General features: G+C 38.2%; 1 protein-coding gene across 8 annotated transcripts in view; it reads right to left on the bottom strand.

Annotated features, from left to right (window-relative positions):
• The window catches only part of TMTC1 (transmembrane O-mannosyltransferase targeting cadherins 1), a 214,886-nt gene that overhangs the window by 104,075 nt on the left and 89,203 nt on the right, over positions 1-21,608 (bottom strand). For 6 of the 8 annotated variants that reach the window (XM_032763965.2, XM_075069192.1, XM_075069198.1 and 3 more), the window contains 2 exons: positions 17,736-17,925; positions 4,345-4,466 (listed from right to left, as the gene is read on the bottom strand). The exons of the other annotated variants lie outside the window; for them this stretch is intronic. In XM_032763965.2, coding sequence (XP_032619856.2) covers positions 4,345-4,466; positions 17,736-17,925 — 312 coding nt within the window. The remainder of the gene's footprint in view (positions 1-4,344; positions 4,467-17,735; positions 17,926-21,608) is intronic. 8 annotated transcript variants of the gene reach the window in all.

Genomic DNA, 21,608 nt, shown 5'->3' with positions numbered 1-21,608 from the left:
TATCGATCTTACAATGTACCATGGTGTACTTCTGATTCATTAAACAACCATGGCTAGAAGCAATGCACCGGCTCTGGCAGAATCATGCAATCTGCAAGGCAGAGTGTGCTGCTCTTTAACAGACAGCATCATATTGATTCACTGCTGCAGGGATAAGGGGGTACAGTTTACTCCCTGTTGGGCCTAAGGTGGTAGTTGCAATGGATGGAGGGACGCATAGAGGGATGCATAATCAGATGGCAGTAATTCTGCCACTGTGCTGCCAGGGTTCAACCATTGGAGAGCAGCTTTTATTTTCATCTTGGGCTCCCTAGGACCCCAACATATAGGACTTCACTATCAAAAGTTGCCTGGGAATGTACTGAATCAGTGATGTAATCAAAATCTGGACACAGGACACTGTTACTGTAATTGATGCATCAGGTCACAGGACCTCCCCCTTTGATGTAAAAGGTCAGTTTCCTGGCCTATCATCTGCATTCCTCCTGAATGGCTATATGGTTTACTTCTAACAGAACTTCTATCACTTAAATTTCTGCAAATATATGTCTGAATGCAAAGCACATACACAGGGACTAGTGGTGATCTGACTGACCCTGAGTTGATCATATCACACTCTCTGCAATAAATATGTGCAACTTTCAACACTTTCATTTAATTTCATCTTTGTTGCAAAAAAATGGTTGCAAACTCCATGGACTGTTAAAGTGGGAAGGTTCTCGTGACCGGTAAAAACAAGCAGTGACATAACTATCTGAGCCAGGAAGAATAACTGATTGCTTCTGGAGTTTAAACATTGTAATATTTAACACACAGGCACTCGATCCAGAAACTATGCATGCACTTAGCAGGCTCAAGTGGTTGGCTTTTTTAGCAGGGCAGTTCTCTAAAAATCTTGACGCAAATTAGAAAACAAATGCATAGTAAATAAACAAACAAACAAACCAACAGCTAGGAGCCACTGAAATAGGAATTGTGCAAAAAGTTGAGCAAACCAGAGGAATAGCTCCTACAATAAGGGTCCAGTCCTGAGAGGTCCAGAGAACCCCCAACTCCCACTACAGTAAATGGGAGGTCAGAGTGTTTAGCACTGCATCAGAGGTGTTCACTGTCACACTGTGTGTGTCCAATTGTTTCCCTGAAAAGCAATTGCAGTCAGGAGCTAAAGCTTATGTTCAGTTACGTTCTTCATGACTAGGAATAATAAGATTAACTGTTCTTTTCATTTTAAATGCAATTGTGATGTTTTGCACTAAATGGACCAGATTTTCAGAGTGGCCAACACTTGCAGTTAGAGCCAGATTTCCAAAAGAGGTCACAGCATTCAGTGTCCTGAATCTTCTGAGAATCTGGTCACTTATTTTGGACCCTAAATGGGAGCGAGCTTTTCTGAAAACCTGTCCTATGAATTCTATCCTGCCCCAATCTCCACTTATGTTTACAGGTGGTTGGGAAACTATTATCCTGTAAAATTTTTTAACAAAAATTTTTAAAAAATCTTTTTGATTTTTTTCAGTCTTCTGAAGATGTACACAAAGTCCTGGAAGGCAGGGTCAAGCTCTACAACTAGTGCATGATCAAAAGGTTGTACAATTCCCTATTTTTCTAAGACATTAAATTAATGTGGGGGTAAGAATCCTCCAACATTTCCTTTTTGGTTTACAAACCTTTTACTTAAATCCTCAGGTCTTTATTCACTACACTTGAAATTTTGCCCTTGTAAGGACTAAATAACATGGAGTAAGGAGTTCAGGATGTGATCCGCAGATTGCAATGTGCACAACTGTGACACGTACACAAATATTTATAAAAGGCTTTCATTTCAAAAGGGGGTGGAAGAGCACCTTTAAATATAATCAAGACTAATACAGTCATCAATATGTTTTCCACACATCGAGTCAGCTTTCTCACCTCAAAAAAATCTTTCAAATGGGGTAAAATATTCCAACTTAGTAATTGATGTTAGAGCAAAAATAGAACAAAACTCAAGAAAACTATATTGCATTTGGCAAAATACAGGCAATGAAAGAGTTGCTAAAGAATGTTCCAAATAAAGAACACTGCCCCTCTTTCTCTTATATCCTCAATATTATGTGCCATGTTCCTCAGGGGGGTGGGTATAGGGGGGAATAAAGAGATGTTATTGTGGTTTCACAATAGTTATGAATGTGCATGGAAGGCTAACACTCCCCTATCAATCTGTTTTATAGAGAGAGACAGAAAGAGTGCTCATTGGTATTCAATAACTTTGCAAGCAGTAAATTTAGTTCTCAACACTCTTGTGTACATAATTTTTTCAGCATCCCTCCCTCTCCTACCAAGAACCTGGTGACAGAGAGTGAGAACTGTCCACACTCTTTCTTTGACATGAGAATTAATGGCCATGTTAGTTTTCCATTTTAAATTTCAGTTCAGTGGCCTGCCACCTCGGGGTGAAAAAAGGTCGTGAATAAGGAAATGAATGGTCTAGTGGTCTGAAACCAAAACAGGACCCAGGGACTCTGCCACATACTCACTCTTAGCGTTTAGCATTTAACCTCTCCATCTCAGTATCTCCTCCTAAAAAAGGGAGTCACTTTAATTACCTACTTCACAGGTTGTATGTTTGCAAAGCCCATAGAAGGATGAAAAACATCATGTAAGCAGTGTTCCTGTGCACATATTAAATATGTTAATATTCCTTCCATAAAGACCTCCTGGAGCATTGCCCATTTTCCTCCTTCATTACCACCAACTTCAAAAGGCACGTCATGATATCAGTAATCTCATCCGGAGAAGAGCTATATGCTGGTGAATGCAGAACTCCAAGCCCTTACTCTTTCCACAGCCAGAAAAGTGAGAGAACAGCACAGCAGTGTGTTAGAAGCTGGGCTGGCTGTTTCTCAATATCTATTTTAAACAGCTTTGATGTGTTTCTCCATTTAAAATGACGGACAGTAATGAGAATCATGAGCTGTGGTGATGATTCCCAGAATAACTCAGAGGGCCAAATCTCACTCATTTTACTCACGTGAACAGTCTCACAGAACTCAAGGGGGTTACTTCTGTGAATAAGGTAAGCAGGATTTGGCCCATAAAACAAACTGATATAATAGGAGGCAGGAATACATCTCAGCTATGTAAAACTATAGACTCTGGTCCCAGTCTAGCGAAGACCAGAGAGCAGGCCTATTGAAGTCCATGGGACTACTTAGAGGCATAACATTAAGTAGAAATATGAGCCTTTGCAGGATCAGGACTACAGAGAACATTTTTCTAGGTTTTCTAGTTTTGTTTGCTTTTTCAGCCATCTAATTTTAAAATGCAGGGGGAATAGAGCAGTTATTTCAGAGATCATCAAGCAATCTGGGGTGAAGCTTAGGGCCATCAGTTCTAAATTCAATCACCATGAAAGATAATGGGAACTGAGTATGCACCTGATGGCAAAACTGAGTTCTTAGAATGGAAACATGGCTACAGTGCTATGAAATGTAATGATATTTATGAGTGGATCAAGCAGGCAATCACCAGTTGCATCTTGGGTGGTTGGCCTTTCCTACTGCTTCAGCCTTAGATCTGGATATGATGGAGATAACAAGGAGCAGTTCAAAACTATGCTGCTTGCAAGAGCAGCAAGAAACACCAGAACCCCCTAGCAGCTAGTCAGTCCAGAATGTAAATGGGATCTAGGTGGAAACTAAGGTGAACTCAAATTTAGAGTTACCATTGAGGAAGGTGTGGGAGTCTTTCCCCATCCCCATCAACTAGACTATAAACTCTTTCATAGGCCTTGATCCTGCAATTGATACTGCATGGAGAATGGGACTGTGTGGGTGAAACAGTCCACTTGCAGAATCAGAGACTTGTCAACTTTTTAGGAGATGGACCTTGTCTTCCTTTGTGATTGTACTGAATCTAGCACAATGGACCCCCCTTGGCTATTAATAATAGATAAACTGTAATAATAATGGTTAACCCTATAAATACTGTGCTTAAATTAGAGAACAGGGACAATTTACGTTGACAATATTGCTTAGGGAAGCAGGAAGATTCGTACAAACACGAAAGGACAAGGTACAAGAAACAACATGCTGCTTCCCTTTATACAGATACTTTCAACCATATTCAAAAAAATTTGTAACAATGGAATGGAACTAGCTTTGATTCTGCCAAGTAACCTGCCTTGACAGGCTACACATTTTCTGATGTTGCTGCTCAAAAATTCAAAGACATATTGTGTTTGGATGAAAAATAAATAAAATATAATGTCTGAATCACAATAGGCAAAAAATAAAAAAATCTTACCTGCTTTTACAAAATGGGTGAGAGGGTCTCATTACAAAGGAATTCAATTGCAATAATTACCTTGGCATGTAAAGGACTCGCTCTGCCACCACAAACCCCACCCTGAAGAAGAGGTTGCTGGCTGGGATAAATGGGAAAACCAGGAACAACAAGCCAACTAAAACTTCTCTATGTTCCAGTTTCTGCAACAACACAATAGTGAAATGCATGTGAATGAAAAAGAAATCCAATTTCCAATCAACATTAAGTTGCTCCTCTTCCATTTTCAGATTTTTATTAATGAAATAAATTAATCAGATTAATGAATAATCAATATACTGCATTGAAAACAGGAATTATTCCACACTGCAGTTCCTCTGCATTTACATATTGTTTGTTTATTGTACATCTGACATATCCATAACACGTTTATTGTTGGAATTACACAAACATCAATTACAACACAGTGTCTTACTCTTGACAACTTTTTTTTACTGTACATACATACTTAAGATTGTAACTGTCTGCAACTGAAGTATTATATATAAAAATAGTTTGGATGTACACACAGACACACATCTATGTTCAGTCTCAAGTCTTTATAATTAAGAAGCAGTAGCTAAATCTGTGATGTTCTATATGAAGAAAATTAACTAAAAACTGCATATTAATAGTCTTTTTATCCCTTTGTAGAAAATATCTAAAATATAATTTAAATTTTATCACACAAGATACTTATGTCCAATACACTGTTCAACATTTGAGGCATTATGTATATTAATATTAATGTCTTTGGTCCATATTGCTGTTTATAATGTTTGCTTGCTATGAGAGGAGAAATGAAATTGTCACGTGATTTTGTCAAAACTATTGTGATTTGCACAGCTGCTCCAAATATTGCCAGACTGCAAAGGCCTCAGTCCTGATTTGGAGAGACCACAGCCTTTAGAGATGAAAGCTAATTCCATTTCTCTACTAGCTCCAGTTCAACTGGATGAATCAATTTGTAATGTCTGCTGTTGCTCACTACAAATTAAGGTAATCAAACTCACTATTTAAAACCTGAGAATTTAGGTTTCTTTAGATGAAAGAACAGCATTTAGTTTGTTAAATCACCCAGCCTAGACATTTGTGCTTTCTTATGCTGGCCAATAATACCCTAGTTTAATCAGCTGTTGTTGTATCATGCCTAAATGATGCGGAATTCATTCTGAGAGGTCTAGCTTTGTAACATTTAAAGGTAGATGCAAATTGACTCACTTAATCTTTTCAGCTTTTCTAATCATTTTGGTCTATTTCTCAGTGCTGGAGAGCCTCTTTGCCTTACAAAGCTTTACATGAAAGGATCTAAAAATGGAAATATCAAACAAGGCATAGGTAGCAGCATGCAGCCCATCAAAAGACATAAGGCCAAACTCTGCTCTCACTTACACCAGTGCAGTCTGCTTTGGCACTGCACTGGTGTAACAGACATTGGCCCACAGCATAACAGTAATTGCTAGATTTCATCACATATGCATTATGTTTATTGAGTGAATAACACTTGCAGTGCTATAAATAAATTGACTGCAAGGGTTCCTTATGTTAAGTGCCTAAGCTCTCATATACAGCAATACTAGCAAGTAGAAGTAAACACCATGTCAAGCACAATACTGATTATACTTCCCACAAACTACTTTTTATAAAAAATTTAGCTTCATGAAATTTGCAGTTACCACACTTCGCAAAACTGGTGAGAAATCTCTGAAGAAAGAACCCCCACAGGACTAGCATGCATTGTGCAATGCAGGAGGGAAAAAATAAACACTGTCTAAATAAGTAACCAAGAGGAAGATGAGGAGTCTCAATTATAGACTTTTCCTTGCCACAGATGCAAGAGAAAGCAGTACAATATCACTACTTTTTAAAAAAAATAATCACTTTTTTGGTAAAATTTTTCATATTAGAAAAAAGTCCATTTATCAACAATAAAACTTTTTGACTGAAAAATGCCAACCAGCAGCAGTTGCCACAAGGATGTTGTACAATGACAAATGGGAGGGGAAGTGGTCTGTGCAGTTGTCCACAGAATGGAAGGTGGTCCATGAGAACCTCTCCATCAAGATTTTTCAATTATGAAAAACGTTTGTCAACTATTGAATTAAGGTTCCCAACTTCATTGCAGAGAAGGGAAATCTTGTTATTCTCATTGAACAGATAAGACACAGAGTAAACAGTCCTCTTGCCCTCTCTTTAATACACTTAAACAGACACCACCATCATCCTGCAAGAACTTTGCATAGGGCCCACACTAAAACATTATGAATTTTCTTTGCAGCCACAGCAGCAAAGTAAGATACACTGTTCACAGAGCTCAGACTTAGATCAGTCCATAAAGTTGATGAACAAAAAGATGTATTGTAAGGACATGGAATTACAAGAACAATCAAATTCCATTCAAACTACAGGAAGAAGAAAACAAATAAATCAAATGTACGTTGAACCGAAAAGAGTAAGATACATAAATCGGTTAGACAGAAGTGAGGGATGTAATCTCCTCACTTCTCTGTATAAAGTATTGCAGCACTATCCAGACACCATGGAGCCTTGGTCATTCAGTCCCTCTGGCAGGGTTCACAAAGACTGGCACAACAAGCATCTACCATCATAGAGGGGCACAGTATATGTGCAAAAGACCCCAGTGACACTAGCATCAATATCATGAAAACACTATGATGCTAATTACTTCTAAAATCAATAACATTATTTGACAGCTGACAGTGCCTTTTTTAAGGAAGTCAGCTCAGGCTGAAGAGTTCATTAAGAGGCTGGTTCCTGAAGGCCTTTAGATCTGAAAGTATTAGAGTCAATGTTATTTGACTCCATCCAAACTCTCTCTTTACAAGGCAAATCTTAAGGTTAAAACTCTTTTAAACTCTTCTACTCACTTGTTCTACCCTAGTGTTGTAGAATAACCCCCCAAAGGCAGCAATGAATCAGTCTACTTTTCTGCAGAGGAACTGAAGAACATTTTTACCTGTCAACATGGCACTAATTTAAAAAAACAACAAAAACAAATAAGAGGGATAAGTCAGAGTAGACTTGAGGTGGTCTAATGGGTTACAGCATGGGGTTTTCACTTTGGGAAATTTTGGTTCAAATCCTGAATCAGGGTCCAAAGTTTGATGTGATGGTCCTGTTTAGAATAAAGATTGCCAAATATTGGAATAGTTGGTGCGGCTGCAAGTCATTTGACATGCATTAGCTTTGCGTGGGCTAAGCACAGGAGTAATTGCCTGGCTGTACTCGGTCTATCTTAAAACAAACTCATTATTTAAAAGCAGAGAATTTAGGTTTCTTTAGATGACTTTAATGAGCACTAAAATTCTCTTACAGACTTAAGGAAAAATGAAAGGAAAGAGAAAGAGAAGGAACACAATAAATAGCTAAAGAACTTGAAAGGAGCTTATGTACTATGGGTGATATTCCTGGCCCTAATGAAGTTAATTAGAAAACTCTCACTAATTTCAACAGGGCCAGAATTTCAGCCTCTCTCTCTTTTCCAAGCAAGTTTATTTAGTATGCCTAACTGTTAACCTCTCTTCCTCAGGAGAGGCTGCCAGATTCAACAATTGAAGATAGAACTGAATCAGAGGATTCAGAAACCAACACTGCAGATCTTTAGAAAGTGGGAAGAGAGGGACCTTATTTCAAGAACAGTTCTTAAGAAATTGCCCCCAAAACATAATTAATTGCAAAAGAACAAGGCATTTGTTACATTTCTGAGGTGGGATACTTCAGATATTTATACCATTTACTTGGCTGATGGTTTGTTTAGAACACACCGTTTTTATTACTCTGTAGCATGGGCCAATTTAGGGACAAGCTGGGCTGCAGAACATGGTAGAACCCCCAGCTTCACCCATGTCCCTAGAGCACTATTTGAAGCTTCAGAAAAGGGCAGATATCTGATTCTCTGTTTTTCCTGTTTTCTTAAAATGCAGCCTTTGGGCTGGACATTAGCAATCACTTTGTTTTAACAAGAGCCAGCTCTTTCTGCCTGGATAAAGACATTTCATTCTTTTGGAAATATAATGCTGAGGTCTTTATAGGCACTCCAAATGACTTTATTTGCATGGAAGAGACCTTTGAATTAATCTTAAAACTCCCTGGTTTGTTGACAACATGCTAGATTTCTTTGAATGAAAGTAATATCATTTATCCAATGTAATTTTTTTATTATTATTCATATGTCTGCCTATTATTGCTACTTGGAAGGTTTGGTCTCCTTTACTCTAATCAAAAATCAACAAAGAAGGATGTTAAAAATCTGCAAAGTTTCACTCTCATCAAAGATTCAAAAGATTTAAGTTCTTTTCATATAAGCAAGACAAGAATTAGTCACACTATATTAAACACAATTGAAGAGAATTCTCTGACTCATTCTGAGGCCAAAATATATGAAAAGAGAAATAAAGTTTATTAAATTGCTAGTCGGGCAACTTTTAAAAAAAAAAAAAAGAGGGAGGGGCTGAAACTACTAGGTTTACTCCTGAGACTGAACTTCCAGAAGGACATACTCTGTATCCTCAGATTCCTGAGCTATTAAATCACAATACTCTTCTCAAAGCAAGACCTCAGAGGAAAAAAGTAAGGTCTCTCTAAACTGAGCTTGAGCTACCTGTCCTAAGTATTGCACTTTGAAAGTCCACATCCCTTTACTGAGAAAACTCTTTAGAACCCCTTTCTGGGCATGCACAGCTAGAGTTGGCAATAAGAGAGCGGCTGGTTAGCAACCGCAAGAGGTTTTCCTTTCTTTCTTTCTTTCTTTGAACATTTCCTGAGCTGCTTACCCATGTTTGCTTATTTGAAACTCAAGATTTGCCTGTGGCTATTAAACGGATGTCTCTTTCTCCACTCCATTACAGGGACAAGACAAGAACCATCTCTCCTCCTTTTGAACTATCTCAATAAATTAAGGGGTGTCTTCGTAACAAAGACCTGAATCATTCCCTGTCAGTGAGTCTCAGATGGCCCATGTTTCAAGCATTTGACTTCAGGCACAGAGAAGTTAGTACCATTAGGAGGATGGATGCATATGATTGTAGCAATAAATGCTATTCATCTTCAAAGTGCTTACAATCCTAGGAGGTAAATAAATAATCTATCTATGAGGAGAGTGAGGTACAGAGAGGTTAAGTGACCACAAAAGGAATCTGTCAAAGACAGGACAAAATTACAACTCTGCAGTTTATTTTTGGCACCCATGGATGTGTTTAGACCTCTAAACCATATACAAACTCAGAAGGTAGCTTGACATGTGCTTATAATACCGGTTGCTCATCACAATTCTCAACCATCTTTTAACTTCATTATTCACCAGGCCTATGCCAAGTCACTGTCAACATGACACTCCTTAACATTTCATCAGCTTGCATGTTGCAAGGGGGCAAGATTTGCAAATGTCTAACTGCACCTTCCATATGCAACAGTAAAGAAAATAGTATAATCCAGCTGAAACTGCAGGTGACATTTTCAGTGAAAATGTAGTCACCCAAGTTAAGCTTGGTGTCCTAGCCAAATTCTAACAGCCCTACATTTACAGAAAGCAGCATGAGTTCTTTAATCTCTGGTCAGGAACTCTGTTTTACTTTCCATCCAAAGAGCACAATGCCCCTTAAATACCAGGCCTGGGTTCAGCAAGTCACTAGCAACACCTTCCTTCAATAATTAGGCTCTCTCTGACTATCTCCCTTCTAAGTACTGATAAAAACATCAATATTTTTATTGACTAGATGTCGGCAAATCTGACAAGGAACAACAGAACCTCCATAAGTATGGAGCCACACAGTTGTCTTTTTACAGTTGCTATTCAGTGAACTTTAACTGCCTAGTAGTGTCTGTCCCTGTTCCTATCATTCAGTAGCATTCAGCAGCACCAAAAAACTACTTCCCTGTTCTTCAGCAGATCAAGTACACACACAAGGCTGGAATCGATCAAGCGTCACTGGCTACTTGACCAGTAAGCGACCCTCAGGAAATCTTCAGCACTGATCACAACCACTGGGAACTAGTCTATTACGATTCACTTTCTTCTTCAAGAAAGGGGAATTAATACGCCATAATGGAAAGTAGGGCTTGATTTTCAGAAGTGCTAGGTAACTACAACTGCTACTGAAGCAAATGGGAGATGTGAATGCACAGCACCTCTGAAAGTCAGGCTCTTCAATACGGAACAAAACAGTATGCAATGCATCCACAATTCAATGACCCAACAAAGAGGCAGAAATTTAACTTACTGAGATTTCTTTTTATTTTAATATTGTTTTTCCCCCCCGAATAGGCTATATCTATCAGCTTCCCTGCCATTTTTACACAGCCAAATGTGTTTTCTTATAGCTAACTGTAAGGCACATTCAAACTCAGGGCAATCCATCACATCTGAGTCTTCATTATTAAGTCTTCCACTGGCTCTCAAAAGCAATGGGTTCATTTTATCTGCCTCAACCCCTATATCCTCTAGTTCAGTAGTCCCCAATGTGGTGCCCGCCGGGGCATCTATCTGCACCTGCGTACTGGCAGGAGGACAAGGATCTGCCGAAATGCCGCCGAAAGGTAGCAACATCAAGAGGCAGTGCCACCAAAATGCTACTGATTTTCAGTGACATTTCGGCGGCGGCGCCTCTTGACGTTGCTACTTTTCAGCAGCATTTCAGTGGATGCTTGTCTGCTGGCCACGGTCCTCGGTGGCTTGTCGTCCGGCACCCACCAGATGAAAAAGGTTGGGGACCACTGCTCTAGTTGCAAACTTAATGGCCTTCTCTGAACAGGATGCAAGAGGGTGTACATCCTTTAAATAGCCTGGAGGATTCTGAAAGGAAATACAAAAGAATTTGGCTCCAGGAATTTAAAATAAATAAATAAATAAAAATAAACTTTGACCTTTATGAATTTATTTTTTAATTCAGACCCCAAGTTGCTATAGTACATGAAGAAAGAAAGAAGGTAAAACTTAGCCTAGACAGTGTTTGTTATATGTATACAGGTAATCTGGTTTGGAGAATGGACACTGTTCTCAATATAGGATGGAATGGTTTATTGGAGAGCCCAATAAAGAGACAGACCTTAAAACCCTACTGTATATCGAAAACCAACTCAAAACGGGAAACATTATTCCATTAGCCTGGACATTTCTTAATCATTAATCCATCTGTTTTATTCATTTCATTCACTGTCTGAGGCCCTGATCCAAGGCCCACAAAAGTCAAGAGTAGTCTTTCCAGTCACTTTAAATGGGCCTTGACAGTCTACATTTTTTTTTCTTCAGGTTAATAAACAAAGAGGAGACCCCAGAACATAATTCTTCAGTGCAAAAAAGGATGGAAATGCCAAAACTATTTATGTGCATGAAAAAATCCTGCAGGAACTAAGGATTCTGTGCTGTGACATGCTGAGTATGCTCAAGTCATATGCATGAAAATTAATTTGGGCTATATCTACCTAACACATGTCAAGCCTGCTTTTCCTTTCAACTAAAACTACCACCATGCATAAAAGAACACAGACAGAAAGTATTTTTACAAGTTTGGCAGCAGAATACAGAGAGATTACAGTCATTGTCTTCTTTTGCTTGCATTTTCTGGTTGACATACCTATAACCTCAGGAAGGGTTCTGTGGTATTTTCCATCAACAGCAAGGATACTTAGCTGATCAGCCTGCAGCTTTTCCATATTCCTAGAAGTCAGCCACCAAGACATGCAGAGTTCCTCCAAGTGCTTTTTAAATTCCCTTTCCTTCATTTTTAGCTAAGCAGGGTCTTTATGGCTTATTGCTCCCTTCCTGAAGCAAACGTTAACAACAGATGAGGCACAGAAAACCTCACTGCTAAACATTAAGAACATCAGTACTGACCTTAACTTGGTGTTAGGAATTCATGGGGGCCCTCAGGAAAGTGAAAGCAGGATTTATTTTAAATGGACCTTTTAAGAAAATGACTGTGGTTTCCAGCTAGTCAGATATATGCAGTCGATAAATAGCCTTATTCACCTTGCAGTGTCTTTGAAACACTTGGGGACAAAAGCATTGTTCTGAAGAGTTGAGGCAGAAGAATTTTGCTAGACATACTTTCAAAGACTGTGCTGTTAGCATTAGAGGATATTTTAAAAGGTAATTGCTCTGAGAAAGATCTGCAGTGATTTACTAACGAGATGCCAAGCATGGGAAACCATGCAAAAGCCTCAAAACCTGTAGACTAAGATAAACAGCACAACAGAATATACTCAACAAGTACCAGTGAAAACCATAGAAAATATATATGTAAAATATGAAGTTATTAAACATTTAGAGCCAGGGAATTCATAGTCTGTGGGATGATTGAGGAATCTCCCTGGCTTTTCTCCCTACCTATAAACCACCATGTAAAGAGCAATATCATGCAATTTACTGGAAGAAATAAATAATTCTGTATTAAGTATCTCGCCATAACTAAGGAACATACATACAAAAATGTGAGAACCAGCTCCATTTTCAGATTAAATGTGAAGTAAAAGCCACTGAACAATTATATATAATAAAATGGCTTGATAATAATACTTTGTCTTAATTGCATATAGTACTTATAATCTGAAAAGCATCAAACCCTCCTGCATCATATGTAGACATATTACATATAGCAGCACTTCAAATACTCTAAAAGCAACACATAGATCATGAGCGATGTTTAGGTTTTAAAAACATAAATAATGCCTCCTTCTCAGCCAGGCACAAAAAAGGGAGTTTACTTTTTAGCTAATATTTATAACACTTTATGCTTGTTTGCAGCAGAAACTGCCATAAGGTGCTTTGGCAATCCTGGTCATGAGTACAAAGGCCAAGGAGAATTCAGTGGTAAGGCAGAGGGAATAAAGTCAGTGACAAGGCACATTAAATTCACTCTAAAATGACCTCCAACTCTTTCAGGCATGGTATCCTCAGTTTTGTGATTCTGCTGTCCACATCCATTTTGTGAATGACACCTCTACCCAGTTCTTCCCCCATACCAACATAGGCCCAATCCTAAACTTTATTCAGGCTAAGCACACAAAGAGTTTTGCTTGCATAGGGAGCGTGGAATCTGACCCATTGTATGCTCTGCACATTTTACAGCTAGAAGTAGAGGACAAGTTGCAATTTAATCATACTACTGATAAAGCAATGGCCTAAAAATGCCAAGGAGAGTGGTAGATCAACCATTTAAAGGGTATTCCTTTCATGCTCCCTGAATCATTGTGATATACCAATGAAACAGTTGTCATCCTGACAGTATGCCAGGCATCCTTTCTCCCCACTGTCTCAGCAGGTACAGTTCCCTTCTGCATGGAAAACCAGGAACTATAAGTAGTTGCTTTTGCTACTGACCATTTCTAGCATCAGAGGGACAGTAGATGCTTTGACTGATTTAGTTGGCAGCCAGAATTTAAAACTGGATAATTACCTTCAGTGACTCTCTTGTAATTCACCTAGCCTCAAATCTAGAAAATATAGCAGCTCCTTTCTTTGTCGCTAAGGTTGGGTTTACCGTGTTCTATTCCTGCTCCTGTCTCTTTTCATTAAGTTTTATATAAAATGTAGGGGTTAACAATAGGGTTTTTGTCTCTCTACCCTTCCCCTCCGCCTCTTGTCCCCTTCCCATACACACAGACCTCAATCAGTTTAAATACCTTTTTTAATTAATCTGGTTGTTTATGGAAAGTTCTTCCCTCTAACAGCCACACAGGACACTTCCACATTAGGGACTGGAGTTTGGGGCCAAGATTTTAATAGTGACTAGCAATTTGGGGTGTCCAGTTGAGACACCTGAAAAAAGCCAGATTTTCAGAAGAAGTTAACCACCTCCCCTCTGAAAACTAGGTCTCATTAAGCATATGCACCTCAAATCATAGTCACTACTGAAAACCTTAGCGTGCGATTGTAGCTGAGTCTTTCTTCGCTCGCAGTACAGGGGAATCCAGAAGTACTACAGGAGAAAAGCCTATTAAATCCCATCAGGCATTATTTACTACAGTCATTGGCAGTTGAGTGTAACGGGACAGATTGTGGCAGCTGAAAAATGAGCCTGCAGATATAAAGGGTACAGATGGAATGGCAAGTCTTACTCAGGTGGTGGTGCAGTTCTTTCTGTCCTTAGAGGCCTAAACAGCTTGCTTTCCAGAAAGAGGAACTATGGTCAATGTGTAACAGAGTCACCAGTAGGTTACAGATGTGCAGAAAACAGAAGACCTTCTATGAACCCATTTAATCAAGGCTACTAAACAGGTTATTAGGAAACAGAGTTTACTGATGCATTTCCTTGCTATGCAAAAAGAGTAGCAAAGTTGAAAGAGAAAGAAGCAGTGACACTCATTCTACTAAACAATCAAAAACTGGACAGCTGCCTTTCCAATTCGTGCAGTTTTCAGGGTAAAACTCTCTCCAATGAAATATGTGGCTTTGTTCCAAACTTGGCATATGCAAAACTATGAGAAGAAACTCAGAGCTATCAGTCTACGCTCTTTCTGGGGTATAAATACAGAGCATTCATAAAATTAAATGGAACAATCAACCATCATGGCTTAGATGTCCTTTATCAGCAGTGAACGTATATTCCAACAGGGTGATTACCCTAATCACAAGCATCAACAACAAATTAGTCCTGTTTAAAATGTAGTGGCAACAAAGCCATCAATCCAACACACGCATTCTGTAATTACAGTCCATATAATATATTCTATAATTCTCTGTGTGTACATGCCACGTGAGCACACATCCCTACACACACACACACACACATCCCACCACCACCACGGAAAACAATTCAACATTTACTGTGCTGATATCTTTGATTTTGCCACAGTCATTTGCACACAGGATTTTCTATTCTTAGTACCACAGAACTGAAAATGCTACTGGCAACCCGAGTGTATATATGTATGTTTGCACATGTGATACAGAATAACAGCTTGCAGCATTGTTGTAGCCATGTTGGTCCCCAGATATTAGACAGACAAGGTGGGTGAGGTACTATCTTTTATTGGGCCAATTTCTGTTGGTGAAAAAGACAAGCTTTTGAGCTTACATGGAGACCTGAAGAAGATCTCTGTGTAAGCTTGAAAGCTTGTATTTTTCACCAACAAAAGTTGATCTAATAAAACATATTACCCCGCCCACCTTGTCTTTCTAGAGATTAATACACCATATATATAATCCTTGCCTTATTAACGTTAAACCCATTCCTTAGCAAAATTGTAAATTATCACTTCCAGGTTATACTGTGTTATGGGAAGAGGAGAAAGGGCAACAGATAATTAAAATATGAATTCATGGAAGTATTTCAAAAAGAAAGCCGAACATTTGATTCAGTGTGAAATAACTTGATATGCCTAATGCTAAATAGCGTAAGCAAACTAGCCAGGACAGCCTGCCACTTGTCTGGTAGAACGATGGTCTTTGCCTTTACAAGTGAATAGTGTCATCTTAAAAAGTCACTGATTTCTCATTTAGAAATGTGATTTTTTAAAGTCTAATAAAAAGAAATTGTGCCTGCAAGTCATGCTCTCTGTACTCCTTTCCCTCCACCTCTCCCTTTATAAATAGTAACATACAAATGAAAACAGGATAATTTGTTTCTATAAAATTCATCTGCTCTTATTGTTTGTTTCCCAACTTAACTCTTACTGCTTAGGACATCATAATCCTCTCCACAGCAGATAATGATGCAAATTACTCCAAAAGCCAGTAAAAAAAAAATGGGAATTGTTTATCAAAAAATCTTTTTTTCTTACTGAAATTCAGAATATTTCAGCCCTCTCTAAGTCTGACTAGAACTGTGTGAAGCATTCACAATAAAACAAATTTCCATGTGGCGCCCCTTAATCCAGGATTCATTACTAATGCCAAGTTCAGAGCAGGTTTGCTATAAGGCTGGTAAACCTTGTTCCATGTCAAACCTCTGACATTTATGGTTTAACAGGGGTTGGACATGAAACTAGATAGTTTGAGATGCATTTTACTTTGTGTTTTGTTGTTCAGTTGAACCAGGAACTCCAAGCAAAAATGGGGATGGGGGGACCAACTACACAAGGCTCAAAGTAGCAAACAAGCAAATCCTGGGAAATTAAATCCCTGCATTGCACACAACCCTAATTTTGACAACCGGTAAAAGATAAGAAGCTAATGAAACCTCAAGGAATAAAGGGTGGGATTTCAGAAGTGCTCAGTGTTGAGCAAATGGGAAATTTTATTATTGCCTTCAATTGGAGCAGAGTTAGATTAAAGCAGAGCCCTTTTGAAAATCCTCTCCAAAGATTCTGATCTTACATCAAAGCAACTAGCAATAAAAAATACACAAGACATATGACCTGTAGGCAGAACTACAGCATTGCTAAATAGACTGATTTCTCATGTTTTCCATATGGCATCAGTTGACATTTTAAAGAATCCAAATTAAGGACTCAACAGTCCAAAAGTCTGTCATTTTTATCCTCCTATCAAGAGCACATACATAACTCTGGGTGTTCAGGCAGTATGAGCAGGACCTGCACTTTCTAGCATAATTCAAAAGCTGTCTGTTACCATATAATGGTTTTTTGGCTTAGTTATCTGTACATTTAAGGAAGGAACTCTTTAAAAATGATCAACAAACCACTAGGTAATTATTTCTTCTCACTTTTCTCACAAGATATGACTTCATTGGTTTTAACTACCCTTTATTACTGGGGATGTCTCTCATTTTAGACATTTATTTCATCTCTGTCCCACACAAATCCAGTATAATCTCATTTACACATTTGCAATTCAAGTAAAGTGCATCTCCAATACTGATCTGTGAAAGTGGATTTAAACAACATTGTCCACAGTATGGTTGTGGTCATGTTGTCCCAGGATATTAGAGACACGGCGGTGAGATAACATTTTTTAATGGACCAACTTGTATTTACACAACATGTCATCTATGCTAAATAATGATTCCCAGATCATTTTCAACTTATTACACTCAAATTTGTTCCTCTTATTGCGTCTCATATATATGTTTTAGTTGGTTTAGAGGAATAGATAAAAACATAAACTTAACCCTCAAAAGCTAGTGACTGACGAAGCCAATGGCAAAGATCACATTGACTAATGGAAATCGAATTGGGCCCTTGGATCATGATCAAAAGCTCATAGAAATCAAGGAGAGCTTTTCAATTGACTTCAATGGGCTTTTGGTCATTAATAGTAATTTAATACAGCACTTTTGGCTAAATTCTGGTCTCAGACCAAACAAATGGGAGCAGCATGCATACATCCGATGGCAGAATTTAGCCTTTTGGATTTGCCTGTGAGAGTTATAGGGAAGAATTTTTCCTCTTACTGTCTAGTCTGTTTGAAAAAAACAAACAAACCCTCAGTTGTTTTTATTGGTCATTTCCTCAAAGATTAGGTAACAAAAATAGCATATAAACGATAAGATTGTAGTGCACTTTTTTTAAATTACCTTGAATGCTGTTATGCAATGTAAGCTGAGTAATATCATAACCACCACCAGGAGAACTGTAGCTAAATTCCTCACATCCCATATCGACTCAATTAAAGGAATACTCCCAACCTGCCAGTCATAGCAGAGAGTAATTGGTGCTAGCAGAAGCCAGGAATTGAAGGCCAGGAGGTACGAATAAGTTAGAAATCTGAAAGATGAAATGGAAATACAATACTTAGAATGTTCTTGATTCCATGTAAGTTTCTTCTTATGTTGAGAGCACAGTGAGTTCATGCTGATCCGGGATATAGTCAATTATTGTCCCTTATACTAGAGAAAAAAAAATATATATATATGAAGATAGAAACACACCGTTCTATAAACATGTCTTCAACATCTGTTATTTATAAACACCATAAAACTTTAAACCAATTATCTCTATATGAGAATTCTACATCAACTTTTGAGTGGCTTGACTGTTCTGCGTATAGTATTGGAATGTTATATTTTTGAGGTGATTAATTATTTTTTTTACCTGCTTTAATTCTATGTAATGTTTTATTCCTACAAAAAAGTAATTAAAAGTTAAAATTATACATATAAGAGAGACCCACCAATCAGTCTCTTACGGCAGTATTCCTGGAATCCTGTGATGCAAAGCAACCCTAATTCTGGCTTAACCAGCCATTTGAAGATTCTCTCTGTGCAGAGGAATTCATGGGTAGCTTAGAGCTGCTGTAGCAGTTCCTACGTCAGACCGCCTCCCTGTTCTCTAGCAGAGGGGGCAAGAAGCCCAGACCAAAGTTGGTGATTCCTGGCTCCCGTCATAGCCCTTGGGGGGCATGAGCAGTTGGCATGAGGGGGGCTGCAAATGTGGAGGGGGAGAGAGACTTCTAACTTTATAATTTGGTATTTGTAATGCAGAGGGGATTGGGAGATGGGCACATGGGAAACATGCTACCTTCTGGGACACGTGAAAGCGTCTATGGACTGAAACAGGAGCAATATGAATGCATCCAAGTAAATATTTTGACCCTTAGCCACTTGGCAGCTACTTATTTTGAAACCTGAAAGCTGCTCTCTCAAATCATGTTTACAGAAGAGTTTAAATACATTTCTCTGTGAGCTGCTAAAATTAGTTGAGTGCTCACAAAGTCCATTAAGGGGAACTGTGAGATTCATAGACTATAAACTTTCATTGGTTTCAAAAAAAAAAAAAAAAAAAAAAAGGCAAATATAAAGAACCAGAAAGCACAGAGACTTGCATATAAATAATACATTTATACAATATAGCACTTTTTCATCTGTGTCTGCCTCGGTTTTTGTATATTACACTCTGGTAGCTTACAGATTTATTAAAGTGATCCCTAAGGACTCCCAAGACATGTACAAACATATATCAAAGATCATTTCATCCACCACTTACTGTGAAAATACAGCAATTATTCAGCAGTATGCAGAATACTACACAGAATTTTAGGACAGGAGGTACAGGACATTGTATCCAACAATGACTTTAGGTAGGCAGTCTAGAATTACATATTGGAATTTGGCTAAGACACAGGGACTAACACCCTAACTTTTGTGTGGAAAAAAATTTAACAACTACAAGTGGTTGGAATCTTGATTTTACTTCTCATCCCAAAGACACTATCTCCAGCAGCATAGTGTCCCAACACCTGAGCTGATCAAAAAGTTGTAAGGCTGTTTCTCTGGGAAAATTTCCTTTTCAGGATAGTTTTGTCAAAGCAGTTTTTCCAATTTTGATATAAAAATTGTAAATCCCACAATTTTTAGGTTTCTCCCCGATTGTTTTCCTCCTTTTTCATTTTGCCATTATAAAGGGAAAGAAAAGGAAAGGAGAAGAGTATAAGGAAGGGGATTTTTTTTCCTCCCACAGGAAAAAACAAACAAACAAAAAAGCCAGTTTTTCATCTGAAAAAGTTTTGAATAAAAATTTTTGATCAGTTCTACCCATCGTCACATTGGGCCATTGCCTCATTACTCTAAATGAGGCATGCCACCTTCTAAGCCAGCAAAATCACTTCCTGCAGTATATGGGGGTTCCGCAGAGATTCACCAATTCAAAAAATGATGTAGCTAAGCCTTGATCAGCATGCAGGAGCTGATGGGTTTATACAGCACAATGTCCTATGGCATGACTTGCCATATTTCCAAATGAAAACCATTTGCATCACTCGGTGAACAGTGTCAGGCTGTAATACTGTTATAAACATGGCTAAGATTTTAAAAAATGAAAAGTAATTTTGGGTATCCAACCTAGAACGTCTTAAATTTTCAGAAGATGAGTTACTAAAAGGGCCCTTAGTGCAACTTGTATATTGGTATGTTCAAAAAGCAACTCAACAGTCATCCCAGATGGAAGATGCATCAAATTACCAGGCAATTATGAAGCCTCATCACACTTCGATTATTTATCTTCCAGAGAGGAAGAGAGAAACGACTCGATACAAACGAGCAAAATGCTAAAGAGTTTAGATAACAGACAGGTTGGCCTTCAGCATCCACTCTTCAGGATACAAGAGGTGATAAAACTTTATGCAGCATGTAACAAATATGTGGAATTTGTTGTTACAGCAAATTGAATCAATTTAATGTGATTTAAAAAGGAATTCCAAATACATATATAGGCCAGTGTAATACAAAGCTCTACACTCTGCTGCGAAGTTAGTTCAGTGATGATGATGAAGGCTTTTGTGAATGGATCTATTTCCCCCCCTCACTGAAGTGTTTTTGCCTTCCCCATAAACCGCAGGCCCAGTCCACTTCTCGAGGCAGGTTACCAAAGTAGGCAGACAATTATTCCGTTCAGTTATGGCAACACTCAGGTTCCTTAAATGCAATCTGCCAATAGCAGTGAACTATTTCAAAGCCTATAAAAAACATTATGTGCCATACATAGTTGACTGGTGCACATCTCTGTACATCAGAATAGAAAACCATTGGCCATTTCTCCTCTTGTCAATTCTGAGAGTTCTCACTTAATTTACTTGGTTTAGAATGCATGTAGCACATATCCCAGAATGGCAGAACAGAAAAAAACTGATTGATTTTCCAGCAGGCCTTTTCGAATTGTAAAAATTCTACTAGTGATGTTTCTTATCACCAACAATTTGGACAGTCTTTCAGTTTTGGTAATCTTGAATGTTCTGTCAGTTAGGTACCTAAAAATGTTGGTGGTTTTCAATTTTTATATCAAAACTGGAAAATTTACACAGTTTTTGCAAAACTGCAGAATATGCACAAAACCCTGCAGAATATCTGGGCCTAAAAGATTTGTTTTCCACAAATAGTGGATAGCTGTTTTATCATCTGTACTTCAATGTGATCTCTCAGACTGATAAAGCAAATGTTTCTGTAAGAGCAATGTAGGATTCAAAACTTTTCTCCAATGCCTGTAGACAGACCAATGAGGCGAGAGAATTATCAAGATAGAAAGGAATGGTGCACCATTCTCTGTTATGTCAAGCAAGCAAATTTTACAGTGTTTGAACCTGTAACCCTGCAAATTGTATTGGAAGGTAGGGACTAAATATGCTACAGGTTTTAGATCAAATATAAATCTCTTGAACTGACTTCGAATTTTCTTATATTTAAATAATGGAAGCAAAAAATAGAGGGGGTAAGCAGGAGCCACATTCAGGCACTCATATGATTTCCTGTAAATCCAGTATTGCATCTCTTTTCTTTATTCAAGCATGCTAAGTAAAAGTTCAGTGCAGGCATAACCTTTTAAAAATATTATTTCAAAAGCTGACATAGGATAGAAATAATTTGTAATTTTAAGCAGAAATGAAACCACTTGGAATTATTCCAAGAGCTAGTTACATTTTAGGGGCCTAGCTACAGTCAGCAACTGAAGTACTTCCT

This window comes from Chelonoidis abingdonii, chromosome 1 (assembly GCF_003597395.2).
Source record: "Chelonoidis abingdonii isolate Lonesome George chromosome 1, CheloAbing_2.0, whole genome shotgun sequence".
In the NCBI taxonomy this organism is placed as follows: Eukaryota; Metazoa; Chordata; order Testudines; family Testudinidae; genus Chelonoidis; species Chelonoidis abingdonii.
Note: the sequence above shows the minus strand (reverse complement) of the source record. Positions and strands in the feature narration are given on the sequence as shown.